General features: G+C 44.0%; 1 protein-coding gene and 1 pseudogene across 1 annotated transcript; one reads left to right on the forward strand and one right to left on the reverse strand.

The window, feature by feature from the left end:
- Positions 1-10,638: 10,638 nt before the first annotated feature.
- On the reverse strand, positions 10,639-20,008 carry LOC136515178 (uncharacterized; annotated as a pseudogene).
- Positions 14,763-15,466, forward strand: LOC136517299 (uncharacterized). The gene is made up of 3 exons (XM_066510847.1): positions 14,763-15,079; positions 15,151-15,267; positions 15,343-15,466. Exons 1-3 carry the CDS (start codon positions 14,763-14,765, stop codon positions 15,464-15,466), a joined length of 558 nt encoding a protein of 185 aa, XP_066366944.1.
- Positions 20,009-20,550: the final 542 nt, after the last annotated feature.

A 20,550-nucleotide genomic window follows, 5' to 3' on the forward strand; every position in this document is an offset into this window, starting at 1 on the left:
CCTCTCCGCCGCCGCCGCTCGCTCGGCCTCGGTCATGCATGAGAAATCCGGCCTCGGCGACATCTCAAGGGCGAGCCGCTGAACCTCCTTTTTCAAGGCCGTGCGCTCTTCCTTGAGCTTGGCCACCTCCGCCTCTGACAAATCCTTGACCATCATCAACCTCCTGGAGATGGACCCCATCTTCTTATGGATCGACTCCTGGCGGTACTCGACCTCTCGCAACTCTAGTACCACGCCGCCGCTGCCTCATGTATAGCCGCCGCCGACCAACGAAGGAAGCAAGAAAACAAGCCGATCTAGGGTTTGTGACTTGTGAGCGCGGCCCCTATCTGGCTATCTCTATATTAGATCTCCCGCCAAACCTGCTGAAACCTTTTTTACCTTGAAACCTTTTTTACCTACATATAGTAGTGTGATGTGACACTAATGATCACGATTTTCTAATTTCTATATGAATCATCCAGGCCCACTACCACACGCTGTTGTCTCAAGCCTAAGTTCTTGTTTGGTAGAGCTCCACGAGCTCAAAATTCATCAACAATAACTCCACTACATAAAAAGTTACCAAATGGTCTAACTACACGAAATCCAAATTCACCAAAGTGGTGGATCTGAAAACCACATTCACCATTTTGGTGGGGCTCGTCAAGGGGTACAGTTTCATGGAGTTGGAAAAAATTTACCCATCACCGCCACTTGTAAAACAAAGATATATACCGGTTCGTTTCTATTTTTATTCTTCTTCCGTCGCGATCGTGGCCGCGCGCGTCCTGCCCCTACGAACTCCGGCCCGCCACCACCCTGGCCACGTGCGCCCACACCTCGCCCCGCGGTGGCCCACCAAGTGAAATGATCGAGCATCTATAATCTACAATTATATTAACCTGCATGATCGAGCTGTCTTTTGTCTATGGAAAGAGGGCACGCCAATCTAGCTATCTATAGGACTGATTAAAAAGCTAGAATCGATAGAATTAACTACTCAGTAAAACCAAGTGAAATGCAATTAACTATCTAAGAAATTAACCTAGCATTGCACAACAAGCTCTGATAATAGCTACTTCGACCCCAAAATAATTAAGTGGAGTTCTAGTAGCAATATAATGCACCTTGGCAATTGCTCCTTCAGTTCTGAGATATAATTAATGTACTTTTAATTGTACCAAGTCAAATATTTTGGATTTGTCCAGCTTCATAAACAAGGTTGGTAACATTGACCACAATAATAAAGAGGGGCTATTTAATTTAGTACATAACTAATGAATAACAACGCATCCTTTATAACAACACTCATGCATGCACGATACTTGGCAACTATACTAACCAACTGGATAACAACACAAATACAACTCATGCATAACTCAATTTGTGCATATATTTCTTGGACGACATTGAGCATGCAGTGGTTTTTATCTGTATCAATCTTCGGAGGGGCTAAGATCGTGGTGAGACTGATTCTCAACAGTCAACAGCACTGCCGCATGCCTGCATCCATTGGTGTACACGTTGTAATTATAAGCCTACGTTCACAATTTGTGTCCGTTTCACAAACACACCACTATTTTCGGGTTTTTTTTCCTTCTCAGGGAAAAAGTACGACTGACATGTGGGCCCAATTATATAGTCACGAGAGCAGAGTTGTAAGTTTTGGGCCCAACACAAGTAGTGGTTGGCTTGTCATTTGGTCAGTCAGAGTTAGAGCCAACCAATGCAACACGCGTTCATCTCCATTCTGCTATCCCCATTCATTGCTCAGCAAGCACTCGTAAGAGATTCTTGTGAGAGAACGAGCGCCCGAGCAGGAGAACTTTTGTCATGCACGCGGGTGACCAGTCATGCATGCAGGCGTCCGTTGCGCCGCACTCGCAATCCATGGGTGCCCTGATGCGTGTGTTGTATTACCCTTTTTCTCTGCTTATGAAAAAACAAATAAAAGAAAAGGAACTGTATGCACACAAGCATGCTAGCATGCAGAACACAAAATAGGGCTGTCCACGTCATACATCCTGATCGGCTCTGCTGCTGTAGCACAAACACACAGCTGCGATTTTTTTATTTTAACCCTTTTTAAATTTTTTTAAAATTAACACCGTTGATTTTTTTTCACATCTAACCTATTTGGCCACGCATATTGCCCTGGCGCGGTCAAACCACTCCTACGCGCCATGGATCCTAGAACGGCTGGCCTACCACTATGGCAGGTCATCCCATCGCTGACCCGATGTAATGGCAGCCCCTGCCACACCACCGACTCGGGCGCGGTGCTGCCGTGCCAACCCGCCTGGCACGACAGGGGCGAATATAGACCCACGGCCCGGCCTCCCCTCTCTCTCTCCCTTCCTTCCTCCTTCTCTTTTCGTCCCCGCCGCCGTAACCTAGCCGCCGCACCGTTGGCCACTGTTCGTTCCTCCCTTGTCGTTGACCCAATCCACCTGGGTGTTGGTTGGTGGTCACCCCCAAGCTTCCCTGCCGCCCCCTCCCTCCCTCTCTCCCCTTGCCGCATGCCCCCAGTGCGATCGTCGCAGCCGCCCGCCGTCGGCCGAGCCAGGCTGCCGGTGGCCCTCTCCTCGTTGTTTGTGGGTTGAGGTGACCTCCCAAGCTTCCCTCCTTCTTAGGCAACGTATTCCCCCTCTTGATTTGTTGTTTTTCATGTTGATTTGAAGCAAGTGCTTGGGAGTTGGTATGTAGTAAAATTTGATTTACTTATATTAGTATTGTTAGTTAGATTAGCATAGTTAGTATAGTTAGATTAGTATAGTTAGTTAGTCAGTTAGGTTATATATTTGAAGGTTTAGTGGTCAGTGTATATTTAATTATATTAGCTAGGAAGCGAATAGTTGATGAATTGATGTTTGCTCAAATGTTTTTGTAGATGGATTGTTTAGTCTGATTGGTTTATGAAGGAATTGTTAGAAAAGAAGATGGTGTGTTTGAGGAGATGGGATATGAATTGGAAATGTTTGAAGATCCTCCTAGCTTCAGTGAACTTTATTTTCGGTGTCCGCTCTATCACCGGCGTCCACCATCCCTACCCTCATGTATTCGTGCCCTTATTAGTAGCAATTCTTCACAAAGGTATCTGTCCTCACCACCGTGCTAACATTGTTTTATTATGTTTTTTGTTAATGTGTTGCAGGTGATAAGCACCAACTGATATCTGTCCTACTATTCCTAGGAGAGATGGTGGATGGCCACAGTGCTATTTGGACATGGATCTAGGGGAGGTGACGAGCAAGGACGGCACCTTCGACATCATTCACAACGAGGAGGAGCACAGCTTCCGGCTCCTTCCTCAGGCTCGCGGGTGGTTTTCCATCGTCCGCATGTATGTCCTAGTTGTATTCAATTTCCACAACCTTTATCTAGCCGGGTTTCAGCACGGAACCTCTAGTACTTCTTTGAGTTCATCATTATCCTTATTACTATACTATATAACATCCCAACACATTAGATAACTTTACCAACAAATCAGATTCAACAACATATATATTGGATAGTGGCTCAGCATAACAAGAGCAACACATTACATACTAATTCAACATAACAAGCCCGACACGGTAGACGAAGTGCGTTCAAATATAAAAAGCCAAGCACAATACAGAATAGTTACACACACTATTAGTTATCATGTTTGTTGGTCTAGGACCGAATATAAGAGAGGTGGAGTGAAGACAATGAGAGAGAGCCAAATGAATCAAGGGCTCCCCAACCTTCCCTATCTACCTCTTTTATAAGTGAGTGGAAGGGAAGGTTTTCATTATCCCCCTAGTGGGGCTTGCATTACAGAAAGGAGAAAATGAGTTTCTTGGCCCTAAAGGAAGTTGTGTTGCCTTTCTTGGCCTTTTTTTGTTTTGAACTTGCCTATTTGGCTCCAAAACGAAATTCGTTCCTTTCTTGGCCCTTCTGTCCAATCCGTCAGGTTCTACTGTGTGAACCAGGCCTTTGAAGCAACGCGAAAAGACCAAAATCCCTTAGTTATTCATTCCTGTTTCTAGTCACCCGAAGCACGACCAAAAAATAAAATAATGATTTCATGCTTGAAAATATATTATACCTTATTTTGGGAAACTATTGATAGTAGGAAGTCTGAATGGCAAGTATGGCTCTACTGTTGCACATGAGGCTGAGACCGTTGTACTGTTGCCTTCGGCGCCAGGGGTAAAAGGGTAATTTTGCATACAAGTTAACACCGTTAGAGCCTCAAGCTAACGGAAGGGCCAAGGAAGGAAACACAACTTTTTGGGGGGCCAAGAAACTAATTTTTTCTTACAAAAGAGTCTCTAGGGGCTACAAATGGACCATAAACACTAATAGGGTCCCTAACATGTAATACACCCTAACAGTAGCCCCTCAGCTAATCGGTTTTGCTCGAAAGCACAAGACCCAATTGTTGAATACAACTAAGTGTGGCCCAATTACAATTCAGACCCACAACTCTTGTCTATATAGAGATAGTCTAGGGATTAACTAGAAGCCTGCAATAGCTATAATCATGTCCTATCGAGCTCCCCAAGTTTTATTTTAAAGAAATAGATTAACACTAGAGCATTGTTCGCTACTACCTACAACATGTCCAACTAAGGTCAGACCGAGGATGGTTTGCTATCAAGAAGGAGAGGATGATGAGGACATGACACCTATAGATACGCCCACGAAAGTTATAAATAAGGTGAGCTCGTTCTTATGTTTGCATAACAACATTAGTAAGAATTTGTTGCTACCTAATGTCACTACTTTCAATGTGTTTAGGGAACAATTTAAGGATGCTTGAACCTTGGAGAGACTTCTTACATGACCTCTGTAATTCATGGCATGAGAGTGCACCATGCTCAAGACCCATCTTGGGGTACAATACCATCAAAGCACAACATTATTTATGTCGGTGGCCCCACAATACTTCATTGAGAATGCCATAACTCCTTCACCCAGAGTGAGTTTGAGGTCCATGAGCACTTGATGGGGTAAGCTTTCAAATGGATCTGTTTTGACCTCAAAATCACATCAGCAAGGCCTCTAAACCATCACGTCAAGTTGTCGTTGTTTTCTGCCGAGGAGCTGCGTCGTCGTCATATGGGGCCCCTTAGGACTCTGGACCAAGTTGGAGGACGCCCAAGGAAATGGAGGAACACGCCAAGGAAGCCCTTGCATGTCCTCCTCCTTGGCTTCCTTTGGAGGCTAGCAAGGGCGTCCAAGCAAAGTTGGAGGCCCAATCCGTGTCAAGTTTGAGTCCATCTCAGACTCCAAGAGCAGTCTACACTAAAACAGACACCCAAGTCACATATGGACTCCGTTTTTTACGATCCACATATAGTTGGAAAGGTAATTTGATAACCTAACCAATGGAACTAGTCCAAAGACTCCAGGAGAAGCCCGCACTAAAATGGATGCCCATGTCGCATACGAACTCTATTTTTACTATCCACATATATGGTTGGAAAGATAATTTGATAAGCTAACCAATGGCATTGGTCCCACATCAAAACTCCTTCAGAATCAAGGGAAATTGTTGAAATAATTTGACTTTTAGACTTTGATAAGCTAACCAATGGCGCTGGTTCCACATCTAAATTCCTTCGGAATCAAGGGAACTCGTCGAAACAATTTGACATCCAGAATCTGTCAGGGTGCTACATTGTCGTCTTTTGGGCCGTTTGGGCCTTGTAACATGTTGGGACTCCTTAGGGACACAAATAGGGGTCCTCGGCCGCCCCTTAGACTATGGATTCAATAGCCGTCGCCCAAGTGAAGGTTTAAATTTTGCTTTAGATTAATCTGTCTTCGAACAGTCGCCATTTTTTGTTTTTGAAACCCTTTGAGGGCTTGATAAATATCTATAGTTTGTCACTTCAATTGAATTTCTTCTTTTGAGTTCTTGATTGTGTTCTTTGTTTTGCAAACATGGATTAGCCTTCTTGGTAAGGTCAACCGAATTGTGACACGATTGATAACCAGAGGAGTCATGACACTAAGGTTGTAGGGTTCGAGTTTTTGATCTAAAGCTAAATCGATGTGTCGTGCTCTAACCAAAACAAGAGTTATCCTCAACCTGACGGAAGATTAGGAACCCAGTCCCCATCAAGTATGGACTCTAGAAGTCTTATATGTTAGTCTAACCCAACCTCAACAACCAAGATGGGATTAAACCCTCACAACCTCACATCAATATACACATGGGCCACTATAGGCCAAATCCAAAATAGGCCGGATGTCACAACATCATATACCAAAACATTTGACTTTGAATGTGTTGTTCACGCAATGTACATGTTTTGTTCTATGATATATTTTCTAATGTTCACGTAGTATAATTGGGATGTTCTATGATTATCTTGAGTATTCACATAGTACTGGTGAGAGATTTATTGAGTAAAGTCCACTAGTGGTCCTCAAACTTGTTCGGCTATGTCAACTCGGTCCCTAAACTCATAAATTGTTCGTTCATTAGGTCCTTAAACTTGTTCGGTTGTGTCGTCATCTCAATCCCTAAACTTGCAAATCGCATATTTAGTGTTCCTCAAACATGTTTGGTTGTGTCATCCATGTCCATAAACTTGCAGATCACCCTTTAGGTCCCCAAACTTATTCGATTGTATCACCCAAGTCCCTAAATCGCAATCACCCATTTAGATTCTCAATCTATGTTAGAGTCTTAGAGCCAGTGTAAACGGGTCTAGGGTTGTGCTCCTATGCCGATGTGATATGAAAACATATGGGGCCACAAGTTAGCTCCATCTCCCTTCTCCATCCTCTATCCCCTAAGCTCCCTCTCTTCTCTAGTGAGTTCATGGCTAGGACCAACACAGCTTGGGAGACACGTTTGGGGATGGTAGTGGTAGAGCTTGGGTCGGCATGCATGGCTAGAGACTTGGGGTGCTATGAGCATGGAACCTATGGAGATGTCCTTGAATACGGATAGATCTAGGCCCATTTAGATTGGCTATAAGACCAGAACATAAATTGAAAATCTAAAGGAGTTATTTGCAATTAATGGACTAGGATGATACAACCAAAAAAGTTTGAGGACCTAAGCAGACGATATGCAAGTGTAGAGACCTGGATAACACAACCAAACAAGTTTGAGGACATAAACGAGAGATTTGCAGGTTTAGAGACCTGGACGACACAACCGGACAAGTGAGGACCTAAATGGACGATTTACGTGTTTATGGACCACGATGACACAACCGAACAAGTTCGAGGACCGCCAGTGGACTTTACTCTTTTATAATATATTTTAGGTTATTCAAATAATATCAATGTGATGTTTTTTTTTTAATTTTCTTCTATTACCTGATTTTGTTATTTTTGTTATCTCTTTATGTTATGTTATATAAATAGAAAATATAAAAGATAGAACATCGCCTGTTCTCAATAAAAAGTTCTATCTTTAAGAAATAGATGCCCGTAATATAGTTCTATCTAAATATATCCATGTGGCTCTTGTTTTCAAAGTTTTGCATTCTATTGGATCACACAGGCACATTTGCTGATAAATATTATTGGAAATGTTAGAACAAATACAAAGTACCATGTACAAATTAGAATGCTTTTTATTTTCGTATTTATATTAGTGAGGTATTTTTTTACTTCACTTTATTAGGTCACCGAAATCTCGGGACCAGCATTGAGCACAACACCACGTGGATTAAGCTCCGATCTGATCCATCCAGCGCGCCCTAGCTCATGCAAGGCATCGATCATATCTAAGTAATTCCTAAGGCGTATTGTTATATTATTATTTGGAACAAATTAACAACGTAGATTGCACAAGTCCATAACAACGTACGTACGTATATATGTGTAGGGCCCTACACGTTGAATTTACCAACGCCATTGGTTCCATACCTGTTTTTTTTTTACGAAACTGGAGGGGCTGAAAGCCCCTACAGGAATTTTATTGAAAAAACAAAGGTACAAAAACAGAGCAGCAGCCGTACTAAGGACCTAGGAAACAAAAAACGAAACAAAGAATAGCAATTACAACAGATTATGAATCCATAGATCAAAAGTGTGGGAGAATCTCGTCCTAGCCCTTAAGGAGAGGATCTGCATTTCCTTTGAGAAAACTGCTTTGGCCAAGTAGATTGATGGTTGAACATCTTTGAAGATGAAGTCATTCCTAACTGTTCAGATAGCCCAACTCATTATAATTGTGACCAACATAAAGAAGTTTGGGTGAGTTTGGTTTTTGATCTGATCCACTGCTTCAAAGATGTTTTGATCTGCTTGTATTGTGATACCCAACAAGTGCCAACAGTCTCGAGCAAATTGACAGTGAATGAACTGATGTTCACTTGTTTCTTCAGCTAGACTCTGGCAGAGCACACATGTGTATGAATCAAGAGCCATATTTTTCCTTAGAACGTTTCTTGTGCTTAGGCGATCTTTCAATAGTAACCAGAAAAAGACTTTGTGTTTTGGCTGGCAAAAGCACTCCCAAAGCCATTTAAATGCCTGTGGTGTCTGTCTGTGACCAATGAGATATTTGTAGGCTCTTGCTGCCGATGATCTGCCCCACTGAGGTACCCAGATGTCTTCCTGTTCGGTTAAAGGGAAGTGATCTCTGAAGGACTGAAGCACTTGGAGCTGTTGGAAAGCTTCAGAGGACAGGGGTAGCATAAAGAGATCAGAGAGAGCTAGCTGCGAGAAGAAGCTAGACACTGTTATTGATTTGTTCTTGACAAAGGAGAACAGTTCAGGATACTCAAGCTTCAAGGGTTGTTGAATCCAGTTGTCTGACCAAAAGAGACAGGAATTGCCATTGTTGACCTGCACTGTGGAGAATGATTTGAAGGAGTCAAGCAATTTAAGGATATCTCTCCACCAGATTGAGCCTTTTTTGGTCTGGCTGGGAAGTTTTCCATTTGAGTAATGCTTTTCCCAGATCAAGGATACCCAGGGGATATCTTTATGGTCGAAGAACTTATCCAAAATTTTCAAGTGCAAAGCTTCATTGTGCTTTCTAAGGTCAATGACCCCTAGTCCACCCTCTTCTTTGGGGACACATACCATTTCCCAAGCAGCCTTAGGAGCCGTTTTAGAGTTGATGTCAGCCCCCCTCCACAGACAGTGTTTCCTGAACTTATCAATTTGCTTAAGAACACCCTTTGGGAGGGCGAGAGCACTGAGGTGAAAGGTGGGCAGTGCTGTCAAAACAGCATTGGTGATTTCAAGTTTACCAGCCTGAGAAAGGAATAAAGAGGTTGAAGAGAGCCTTCTTTCACACTTGGAAACCAGGGGCAAGTAATCCTCAATTTTTGGTTTGGTAAGCCCAAGGGGGAGCCCCAAATAGGTGAAAGGTAAGGAACCCTTAGCACAGCCAAAAGTGTTAGCCAGAAGAGTGAATCTTTCCTCAGAGATGTTGATGGGAACCATGTGGGATTTGTTATAATTGACCCTTAGACCAGAAGATTCAGAAAAGGAGTGAAGGACTGATTTCAAGAATAAGAGCTGTCTAGTATCTCCTTCCATAATGATCAGAGTATCATTAGCATATTGAATAACAGGGAAATCAGAGGAGGAAGATAGAGGGATGGGAAGTTGCAGCAGCCCCAAATTCTTTGCTTTATTTAGGATTGATTGGAGCAGGTGAGGTCAGAAAATTCAGATCATGTCATGAATGGATTCTTTGGGTACCACCACTGTGTCGAGCAGAAAAACAAATTACATGCAGAAACACCATTGCTCATCCAGATGGATTGAATGAAACCAGAAATGTGATAGAGAGGATGATGCAAGGGAGTATAGGCATCCATATCTTTGATACTGATGACTAGCTAACTTCCAAACCCATTGATGTGCCTGCCGAGCGGAGATGATGCATCTGCTTCAACCCTGCTTCAACTCCTTCGACTATGCTATCCTTTCCCTTCTCGAATCACTACCACAGAACACGAATGCTCTGACATGAGGGGTTTTTGCCATCGCCATTTCTTTGCATTTCGTTGGTAGTTGCGACTTGCGAGGAGATGAGGATGAATACAGAGCGGAGATATGCAATCACCATGGGCGAGACCACCAACGAGATCAGGAGTGCCTAGCGTCGCGAGGGGGGGGGGGGGGGGGGGGGGGGGGGGGGGGGGGGGGCGAGCTGCCAGCGCACCCACTTGGCCGCCTTAGCTGGCCCGCCAGCGCCAATGCCAGTGCCGAGCTTGTCGCTCGCCATGGCGGAGAAGCGCCGCGGTGGGGCAGAGAACGATGACTCGACGAGCGAAGGACGAGTACCGCGTGGGGTCACTCACTGGCAGATACAGTCGCGCGGGGTACGGCCGCAGGGATGGGGATTGGGGACGGAGCAGCGACGGCGGTCGGATGGCAGCGGGGCGCGTGATGACTGAGCTGTGCAAGCACAGGGCTGCTGCCCGATAATTATCGTTTTGTTTTCCAGACCTGAGGAGGTGTGTTTCATTTTACACCGGTTTTGGTACAATCCAAATGTAAAATTAGTGTGCTCACTAACTATCCAAACAACAGATTCTAGTTTGGGTTGTAAAAATAGTCTAACCTGAAATTTACAAGTGTTTTGAATCAAATACCAGGCTTCCAAACAGAACCTTAAGGTACATTGTGGATGGCCATAAGTATCCTATTCCTACCAATATAATGAAGCTTAATTAACAATAGACTAATCCAAATTAGTCAGGGGTTCATTACTGACCAAGCAAGCTTCACACGCATCTTGGTAGCACCAACAGTAAGTTGACCTTCATCTCTACCGTTGATCAATGGAGTGAATTGTATAACAAGATTTACCATCATCACTAGTCTGGACAACAATTATCAGGAAGTCCTCGACATGGACAGATACGACAGGTCGCATAAGCTGGATATCTCCGCAATCATCAACAGTCACCACATCTGCCTCTTTGCTATCATAAAGCACGAGGATGTCCTCGATGCTCGTTGTGTAGGCAGTGACTTTCCCATGAAAACCTCCTTGAAGAACTTCGACTGCAATAAATCCCTCCAGTGCACGATTCACAACTGCATAAGTCACATCCATAGTACTGAGCCTGGTAGCAAGGGATTTGGTTTCGACCATGGATACCATCGATGCACAATCTGTTGGGTCACTGATGCTTAAGAGTCCTTTACTAAATTCTCTGTGCTGTCCTAGATGATCCTTGATATTAATCTCCACATACATATAACCACACAATGCGAGCCCATGTTTTGGCCCAGTCAAGATCAACGATTCAGCCTACGGTAAGGTTTACATGGCACATTAATTATTTCTATCTACAAATACATAATGCTGCAAAAGGATTTCTGATGAAACTGTTAATGGTTGGTCTCAATAGGAAGCAACAAGTAGTACTATACCATGTAAATACAGATTCACCATGTGTGAATTTCTTCTACAAAAAGCACTACTACAAGAGACAAATGTGTGACAGGAAGGATATATATGTCACCCTGAAAATCTGGATTTCAGAAATAATCTGGATTTTCTTTTGCAAAAAAAAAAAAGAAATAATCTGGATTTTAGTGGCACATAAATTATTTCTACAAATACATAATGCTGCAAAAAGACTTTTTAGCGAGAAAATTGCTATTATAGGACGCGAAACAATGGGCTTCGCTAAAACGACACTTGAAACGTTGGCTCTTTATTTTAGATGACATTTGATGTATTTCTTGACTTTGGTAATTAAAATACATGTATTTTGCTCCTTAATTGACTCTTTTACCCTTCTGGCCTTATGTATCCTTTTGCATGAGCCCGACGTTTCGTTTCATCTTCCGACATTTTGTTTGACCGCCGCCGCCCGCCCAATCCTCCTCGACACGCCGCCCATGGAGGAGACGAACTCGCCCCCACCGGATCCAGAAGGGCCGCCGGCCGCCTCTGCCCTTACCGAGTTGCCCTCAGTCATGGCCGCGTTGGCCGGCCCTGGCCTGGCCGCCTGTGCCCTAGCCGCGCCGGCCTCTGGCCCTGCTGCTCGGCCTTCAGGCGTAGCCGCGCCGGCCGGCTGTGGCCTGGCCGCGCCGCCCTCTGGTCAGGCCCGGCCCTGGACGGGGGCTAACGGGGCAGCCGCTCCAGGTCCCCTAGACCAAGGGGCCCCAAGTATGTACGATGTATATACGTATTGACATCCACCTTGAAAGCTAGTAGCTGCTAGTGCTAGAAAGTAGCAGCCCGTAATAACAATCTATATTTATTCATTATACTTTGTTTCATTTGCTTTCTTTTGTCTGTTTATTAAATTTCAACACCACCATGTTATGTCAAAAATAATCTTCTAGAAATGAGAAAAGGAGACAAAAAAGAGTAAGAAGAAATAAGTAAATGAATTAATGAGTCAGAGAGTATCCATTATAAATCTTTTAAGAGTCGTACAAGCTAAGAAATCTATATGAAACAAAAAATTTTTGCCAACCCAGTTAAGATAGAATAGCTCCTCAAGAGGAGATCCTTAAAACCCACTCTTACATAAGTAAATGAATTAATCAATCAAAGAGTATCCATTATAAATTTAGTACTATTGATATGATTTTTATATTAAGGGGACTAGAGTTTGAGTTTGGCTGTAGGCCTCAACAATCCCAGGACCGGCACTGCCTGTGGTGTGGCCGCGACCGCCGCCTCTGACCTGGACAGGCTGGCTGAGGGCATGGCCGCGCCGGCAGCAGAAGGCGTGGACGCAGCAGCAGAAGGTCCAGCAAAAGGTCTGGACGAGCCGGCAGAAGGCATGTCCACTGCTCTAGCCCTAGCGAGATCGCTGCTTCCAACTGCTCCTCTTTCGGCAGTAGAGTGCAACCTTCCTGTTCTTGAAGTGCAAAGGTATATATGCTTGTATGCTTTTTGTTTGTTTTTTACCACCATAGTAGTACATATTAGTTAAAGTTGATTTCACTTGTTTAGGTCCCAAGTAGATCATGTGAAAAATATAGAAAGAGTTGATTGGGATATGATACAAATAGTGGAGACACATGATGATGAAGGTCGTATTGCACTTATGAGTGAGTCACAGATTTATGGGCTTTTAGGCTTGACAGAGGAGGGCGCAACAAATATACCTGCACAAGGCTTTGATTGCCGAATGGATGAAGAGGGGAATGATAATGAGATTGGGCAAGATACTGATGGTGCTGCCATTCCTACTAGTGATGCCGTACCAGGTGAGATGGTCATTTCATACGATAAGAACAACCCATCAATGGAGGTAGGAAACACTGTACCCAACAATGGAGGAGTTCAAGCTGGCAGTGCGGCAATTTGCCATCAATAAGGAGTTCGATTGAGGAGTACAGAAGTCATGTAAGACGATATATAGGGCTTTTTGCAAGTCTAGTGATGAAGATTGCCCTTGCCATTGGAGGATAAATGGCACTAAACAAAAAGGCCAAGCACTGTGGAGGTGAATAATTTTTTTATTATTTCATTAATTCTACTTGTTATGTAAATTAATATCAATCTCATTGATTTTTTGTTTTGCAGGTAACCGTCTTAGTCGATAAGCATGAGTGTGTGTCCAGCATGAGGTAGATAACTACAACTCCAAGTTGCAAGTGGGTAGCTAGCAAGGCTGTGAGTATCCTTAGAGCTGATCCAAATATTGGTGCTAAGGAATTGCAAAAGAAGTTGGAGACAGATCACAAGTGTCAAATTGCATATGACACTGTATGGCGGGGTAAACAAAGAGCTCTTGAAGAGGTTTATGGCAAATAGGAAGAGAGTTTTGAGCTTGTTATTTAGGTGGAAGGCCGAGGTAATGAAGCGGTGCCCCGGGAGTGTCGTTGAGATTGAGGTACTTGAGGTGGATGGTCAAATATATTTCCACCATTTTTTCTGTGCTCTTAAACCATGCATTGATGGTTTTTTAGAAGGTTGTAGGCCTCATTTGAGCATAGATGCTACAACACTTAATGGAAGGTGGAATGATCACTTGGCCACAGCTTGTAGCAGTTGATGGTCACTAATTGGATGTATCCACTCACTTATGGCTTCATAGCTTCTGAAAACACAAACAACTGGACTTGGTTCATGGAACAATTAAAGAAGGACAATAGGTGATCCTCCACTGCTTGCTGTTTGTTCTGATGCTTGCAAGGGCTTGGAGAATGCAGTGAAGAATGTATTCCCAAATGCAGAGCAAAGAGAATACTTTTATCATCTTGTCAGAAATTTGAAGAGATTTAGAGGGTTTGGCCAGATATATCATGCGACAAGGGCTTAAAGAGAAGACATATTCTATGACAATATAGCAAAAATGGTAAGTGAATCAGCACAAGCAGTGAAATGGTTACAGACCAATCATAAGTTATTATGGTATAGGTGTGGTTTCAATCCAGAAATTAAGTATGACTACGTAACTAGTAATATTGCTGAGTCATTTAATAACTAGATTAGAGACCATAAAGACTTACCTGTTGCTGACCTTGCTGATAAGATCAGAGAAATGATCATGGTACTTTGGAACAAGAGAAGAAATATTGCAAATAGACTACCTGAAGGCAGGATACTTCCAGCTATTATCGTTCAGCTAAAGGCACATACTAGAGGTTTGGGACACTTGAAAATTGTACCATGTTCTAATTGGAGTGCAGAGGTGTGGGACCATAGCAACCGAGCTGAGAGGCATATTATCAAGTTACACCAAAGGATCTGCACTTGTCTTGAATGACAGCACACTGGTAAGCCATGTCAACATGTATTGGCCTATGTAACCCGCCATCGGGGAGTTGACCTAGAACAGTTTGTGCATGACTACTACTCGGTCAATAGATTAAGGGCTGCTTATGGAAGAGAGATTGAGCCAATGACAGATAAAACACAATGGCCACAAGTTGACCTACCATTTTTAGTTGGTGCACCTCTTGCTAAACTACCTGTTAGACAACGAAGGAAACTAAGAATGAATGGATGGATGGAAGGTGGACACAGGAAGAAAGGTTCCAAAGATGGTGAATTTATCAACGATGGTGAAGGTGAGAAGGGATGTGACAACGATGCAGCTCCAACAAATGGAAAGGGAAAGAAAATGATCAGAGGACCTATGACTTGCAAAAAATGCGGAGAAAAAGGTCATAGGCAAGCTAGTGCCAAGTGCCCACTCAATGGGACCGCAAAAAAGAGGTATGAACTGATTTTCTTTATCTAGAAACTTGAATGTAAATGTCAATATTAATTTATTTGATTATTTGTAGGAAGCGTAGGCAACCTAGGAAGAATATTACAAAAGCTGCGCCAGCAGAACCTAGCACCCCACGGAGGCCGACTAGAGAAGAAATCCTACGGGATAGTTCAGCAAGGGCCACAAGAAGGTAAGAAATATTAACACATCTATCGTACACTAATTCTTTCCATACATCTAATTATGGTATTGTATTTATGCGCAGCAAGCTTGCGATGTTATTAGGAGAGGGCACATCTTCACAAACCGACAACACTTGTCCCGTGAGGATACCTACAGCGGCAGCACCAAAAAAGATGACTCCAAAGATAAAGCTATACTTTGGATGAATTATTTTAGCTGTGATTAGATGTAAACTTATGATTTATTTGATATGACTTGAATCTTGTTTGGAACATTATTATGATGTGAGATGAATTCATGTGTACTTAATATTGTGTTATATGCCCAGAATTTTACTCTAATTTTCTAAAATTTTTTACTGTATTTTTGTGAATTTTAATAATGTGTGACATACCGTGGCGGCGGCGGCGGCAGCAGCCAGCTAGCCTACCCAGGCCAGGCGGCGGCGGTAGCAGCCAGGCAGCCTATGCACCTGCCTGCCCACTCTTACGTGAATATGACTGAAGAGCAATACGGTCCTCCCATGGCAAAATACGTGTATTTGAAATGAGAAAAGTGATTAAAATGACCAAATGTCATGTCAAACAAAGTGTCAACGTTTCAAATGTTGTTTTAGCGAAGTCGATGATTAAAGTCCTATAATAGCGAAGCCCATTGTTTTGCGTTGTATAATAGCAATTTTCTCCTTTTCAGCGACTCTGTAGCTAACTGATGAAACTGTTAATGGTCGGTCACGATAGGAAGCAACAAGTACTACCATGTGAATACAGATTCACCATTTCACGATTTCTTCCACAAAAACCTCTACTAAGAGATAAATTAAATGCGTGGTAGGAAACATATGTGTCAACCTGAAAATCTGGAGTTTAGTTCAGCATGCAAAATACAAACTGGTTATAAGTTACAGGTCAGGTCAGTTCAGTTCAGCATAAAAGTTTTATCTTTTCTCTGTTATTATTATAATAAAAATACAAAATGAAGAAAGGGGCACAATATGAGGCTACTAGCACGCGCATAAGTAATGCAAACTAGAAAGGATAAGAGATGAAAGTTGTAGGTACCTCAGAATTGATGAGTTCGCAATGGTCAGCGTCGCGACGGAAGTGATAAACACACCTTTCATCGATGCTGTCCCTGACAATGACAGTGCCATACACATGGATCGGGAAGCCAATATCCGAAGAGGCTACCTTGACAGGCAAGAAGTTTACGGCCCCAGACAGTTTGTAGTACTCGGTCTCGATTACTTTCGGACCAAAGGGTGCTGTACGTGGTGCATCCATGTTGAAAAACAAAGGGTATTAGATCATCAGTTGCATCTATCAATCATGCTTACAACCGATCGAGTTGAATATTGGTACGTATATAAAACTATAAGGCCTTTTAGATGCATGTGTGTTCACCTCAATTCATATGTGTTGGGGTGGAATGGAATGGAATTTAGTTTAATTACACTCATATCCACTTCAACACATGTAGGTTGAGATAAATACATACGCATCCAAATAAGGCCTAAATGTAAAAGGGAGGGAGCTTAATCCCCTCAGGCAGAACCAGCAGCCATATGCAGGATTTTGAAAATTAAAAATTTAGCTCCGAGTAATCCAATCCCCAAACACACAGGGGAAAAGGAATGGAGAATAACAAATTTTTAGCCTCTAGAATGAAATCAAAGCAGCATTGCAGCAATTAATTATTTTTCTGTCAAGGATGGAGTGGAGGATTGACTCGAACCAGTCGACTGGACTGGACTACTTAATTGTTTTAACACTTTTTGTAAACTAATTTTAAATCTAACGTTGTTTGTTTTTTTTCTTCAAAACTAACACTTTTGGCAGCGCCTATTGCCATGGCACGGCGAAAAGCCTATGCCGCGCCATGCATGGTGGTGTGGCGGGGGGCTGACGTGGCGACGACCGTAAATGCTAACCGGTGACGTGGCAGGGCCTGCCGCGCCACCGATCTTGGCGCGGCAGTGACGCGCCACGGCGCATGGCGCGGCAGTACCTGGACGCAGACAGAAGATTGGCTACTGTCAGGTGAGGATCGGCAGCGACGCGACCATGGACCCCGGCTTCCTTGACCCCTCGCCGGTGGGCTCCGACCAGGTGCTCTAGTCCGACATGAGGTCGCGCAGCACGGTCGACTACTACGCGTCTAACGAGGGTGCCTTCTTCGGCGATTTTGTGGCGGCGATGACCAAGCTCAGGAGGATCGGGGTCAAGACGCCGGCCACCAGCGTCGAGATACGCCGGGACTGTCGGTTCCCGAACTAGTTGCTACTTAATCTCGCCGGCAGTGCTGCCGCGACGCATTGAAACGAACATAAAGCAAATAAATGAAGTCCGTGCACAAGTTGACAAGCTGCCGCATAACATTTTCATTGGTTCGACATAAGTTCGACATAACATAACCAACTAAGCCTGCAAGTTTCGGACGACAATATTCGTTCGACCTAACAAACTAAGACACAGGAGTGTAAGGATCCCTCGGACGCCTCTGTCTCTTCGGATTTGTTGGCAACACATTGGGAGTGTAGCTAACGTCGGTGTGGTCGCGTTGCCGGTACGTACGGCTCGTACCCTGCAAGTATATGATATGCACAATTACTTATAATCTTTATGATCATTAGTTCATAGAGCCTACGTATTTAAAGAAACTGCCTTTGTTAGTACCTGTGAGGCTCCTTAGATACCAAGCGGGGCACCACCTAGCTGAGACATGTCGATCTCGTCCTCCGGCCAATAGTCCCACTGGTCGTGCTGTCTGCAGAAGCCTGGGGGGTCGTCGTCGTCGTCCTCGTCGTCCTCGGTTGCAGGGTCCTTCCCAGCACTATGATGTGGTGGTGTACGTACTGCGAAAGTGGCACCTATCACCGGCTGAGAAGAGCCAGCTGGTGTCCTCAAAGAGGCTGAAGACGTGCCACCCAACCGCGCCGGGAGTGGTTGTTCCACCTAAGGAGTGTCCATGCAGCTCAGCTTCTGAGCTAGCTTCCTACAACTCTTCTTCACCTTCTACATAAATAGACATTAAAGTTAGTGCATTTCCCAAACGTATATACACTAAAGAAACATTTTTGGAACAGACAAGTTTATGTTTACCTCCACAAAAGCTTCGAGAACGCCTGACCCCTGCCCTCTAGACTCGTGAAGCCAGAACGCTGCTTTGTTGGACATCCTTGACAATTGTGTCGCCAGGATATAAAAATGTGGTTGGACAGTTTTAGTACACATACTTAATACCAAATGGATAATAAATTATACCATTCAAGTATCTTATCATGTATCTTTAAAGCGGGGATCTCTGTAGCTGTGTGTCCTCTCTAGTGTCAACGTCGTACACATCTTCGATCACATCTTCCTCCGAGTCCTCGTCAATCGCCTCATCAGTGTACGGGGGCTTGATATGTGTCCTCGTAGACCTATGAAGCCACCGTAGGTACTCGTCGAAGGTGTGCTGGTCGTGTGGGGGACCCACATGGACCGGCTGTCGTTCCCTAGTCTGCCACAAGTGGATGTATGCGTTGTGTGTCACGCGCCAATCCTTGGTCTTATACCTCTTCTTGCGATCATACCTGCAACAAAATGATGTTAGTTGTACCACACATACCTCTGAATTGTAGCTTTGTTATTAATCGATAACGCACCCGTGCAATTCTTGGTTGGTGGAGTAAAGCAGCGGTGGGCAGCCTGTCATTCTTCCAAACTGTCTGCAGACCCTAATGGGTAAGTGAATCTCGACCACGTGGAAGAAAATAAGAGGGACGTTGCAGCGATACTCATCTGACTCATCCCTAGTGACAGGACTCAGATAGTACTGGAGCACCGGAGTATCCCAAGGACACCAATGCACCTGAATATTTCGTAATTGAGTTAGGTTGTGATATAGTGTACATCGAACAAGACACATGTATGATAGTAAAGAGACCGTAACCTGGTGCTGTGTCAGGACATAGAGACTGTCCGTGTACTCCCTGTACTTGCGCCTCGCATTCCTTCTAACTAACTCTGCTTCCATCCAGATATATAGAGCTGTAGGGAGTGTATCCTGCCTGTTCCATTACTGCATTGAACACGATAATGAATTAGCCATTAATAATTTAATTATATATAACTGCCTCAAAGAATATAGTGAACAGAAGTACTTACTGGTAAACCAGTATTAAGGAGCCTCCTAATGGGCCATCGTTCCCAACACCAAACCTGGAGTAGGTAGGAGCAAGCCCCAAGGTTCATATACCCTGAGGTGCGACGGCAGGCAACGCACAATTGTCGATACGTCCATACCAGAACTGCGCTGCCCCAGCTGTACGCCGCTATGTTCTCCCACGGCTGGCGTAGTATGTCAAGGAAGATCTAGCTGATGGTGTTGCTCGAGGCGTCTGGGAAGAGGAAAGCACCAAGGAAGTGCCAGAGCCACACTCTAGCGAACCTGTCGATCTGAGCCTCCTCAACCTGTGGGTCTAAGTAATCAAAGCGCTCTGTGATCCAGGACGATGAAACTCTAGAACTTTTCTTGAAATTCAACAAAGAAAATGAGACCCGATGGCTGCAGAAAATCAATGCAAGTATTAAATAGGCTTGAATTGCTCACTTATTTTTCTTTGAAACCTCGTCGTCCGATGGAAGAAAGCCAGTGAACTGAGCCACCAGCTCCCTCCAGTGATCATTGTCAACTATACCCGTCACTGGAAGTCCTCCCAACCGAAGGCCAAAGATAGCCTTCACGTCCTGCATGGTCAAGGTCATCTCGCCGCAAGGTAGGTGGAACGTGTGGGTCTCAGGCCTCCACCTATTATAAGAATAGAATGACTGCTAGTCGACTCAAATTTGTTATAAGAATGTTTACGTACAAAGAAGGCACTCACACCTGTCTACAGCTGCAGTAAGTAGTGCTGGGTCAAGGGGCGGAAGACCGTAGTTGACAACATGGACAAGCTTGAGGAAGCCGACACGCCATATATACGGCACATAACGCTCGTCCCACTAGTACGCCCTAGTGTGCGTGCGGGGCCTCAAAGCAGGCAAGGCCACCTCTGCGTCGGTGTCACTCAAGATGTGTGCTCGGTGCTGGTCGTTGTACTCCACCTCAAGAATGGGATACAACGGGTGCTGCGTGGGAGGGGCCATCCTGTTACAAATTGATAAACAAAGGGTTAGAGTATTCAAATTAACAATATTCAAATTAACATTATGTAGCATTGTAAAATTTGAACTACTTGTTATGCAATATGAAGACAATATGAAAGCACATGTATATATTCAAAGTAACATTAACAAACATACACTAC

The sequence above is a fragment of the Miscanthus floridulus genome, chromosome 17 (assembly GCF_019320115.1).
Source record: "Miscanthus floridulus cultivar M001 chromosome 17, ASM1932011v1, whole genome shotgun sequence".
NCBI lineage: Eukaryota > Viridiplantae > Streptophyta > Magnoliopsida > Poales > Poaceae > Miscanthus > Miscanthus floridulus.

Coding starts and splice junctions, on each gene's coding strand:
- LOC136517299 (XM_066510847.1), top strand. CDS start 14,763: ATGACAGATAAAACACAATGGCCACAAGTTGACCTACCATTTTTAGTT. Junction 15,080..15,150: donor AATGGGACCGCAAAAAAGAG/GTATGAACTGAT, acceptor GATTATTTGTAG/GAAGCGTAGGCAACCTAGGA. Junction 15,268..15,342: donor TCAGCAAGGGCCACAAGAAG/GTAAGAAATATT, acceptor ATTTATGCGCAG/CAAGCTTGCGATGTTATTAG.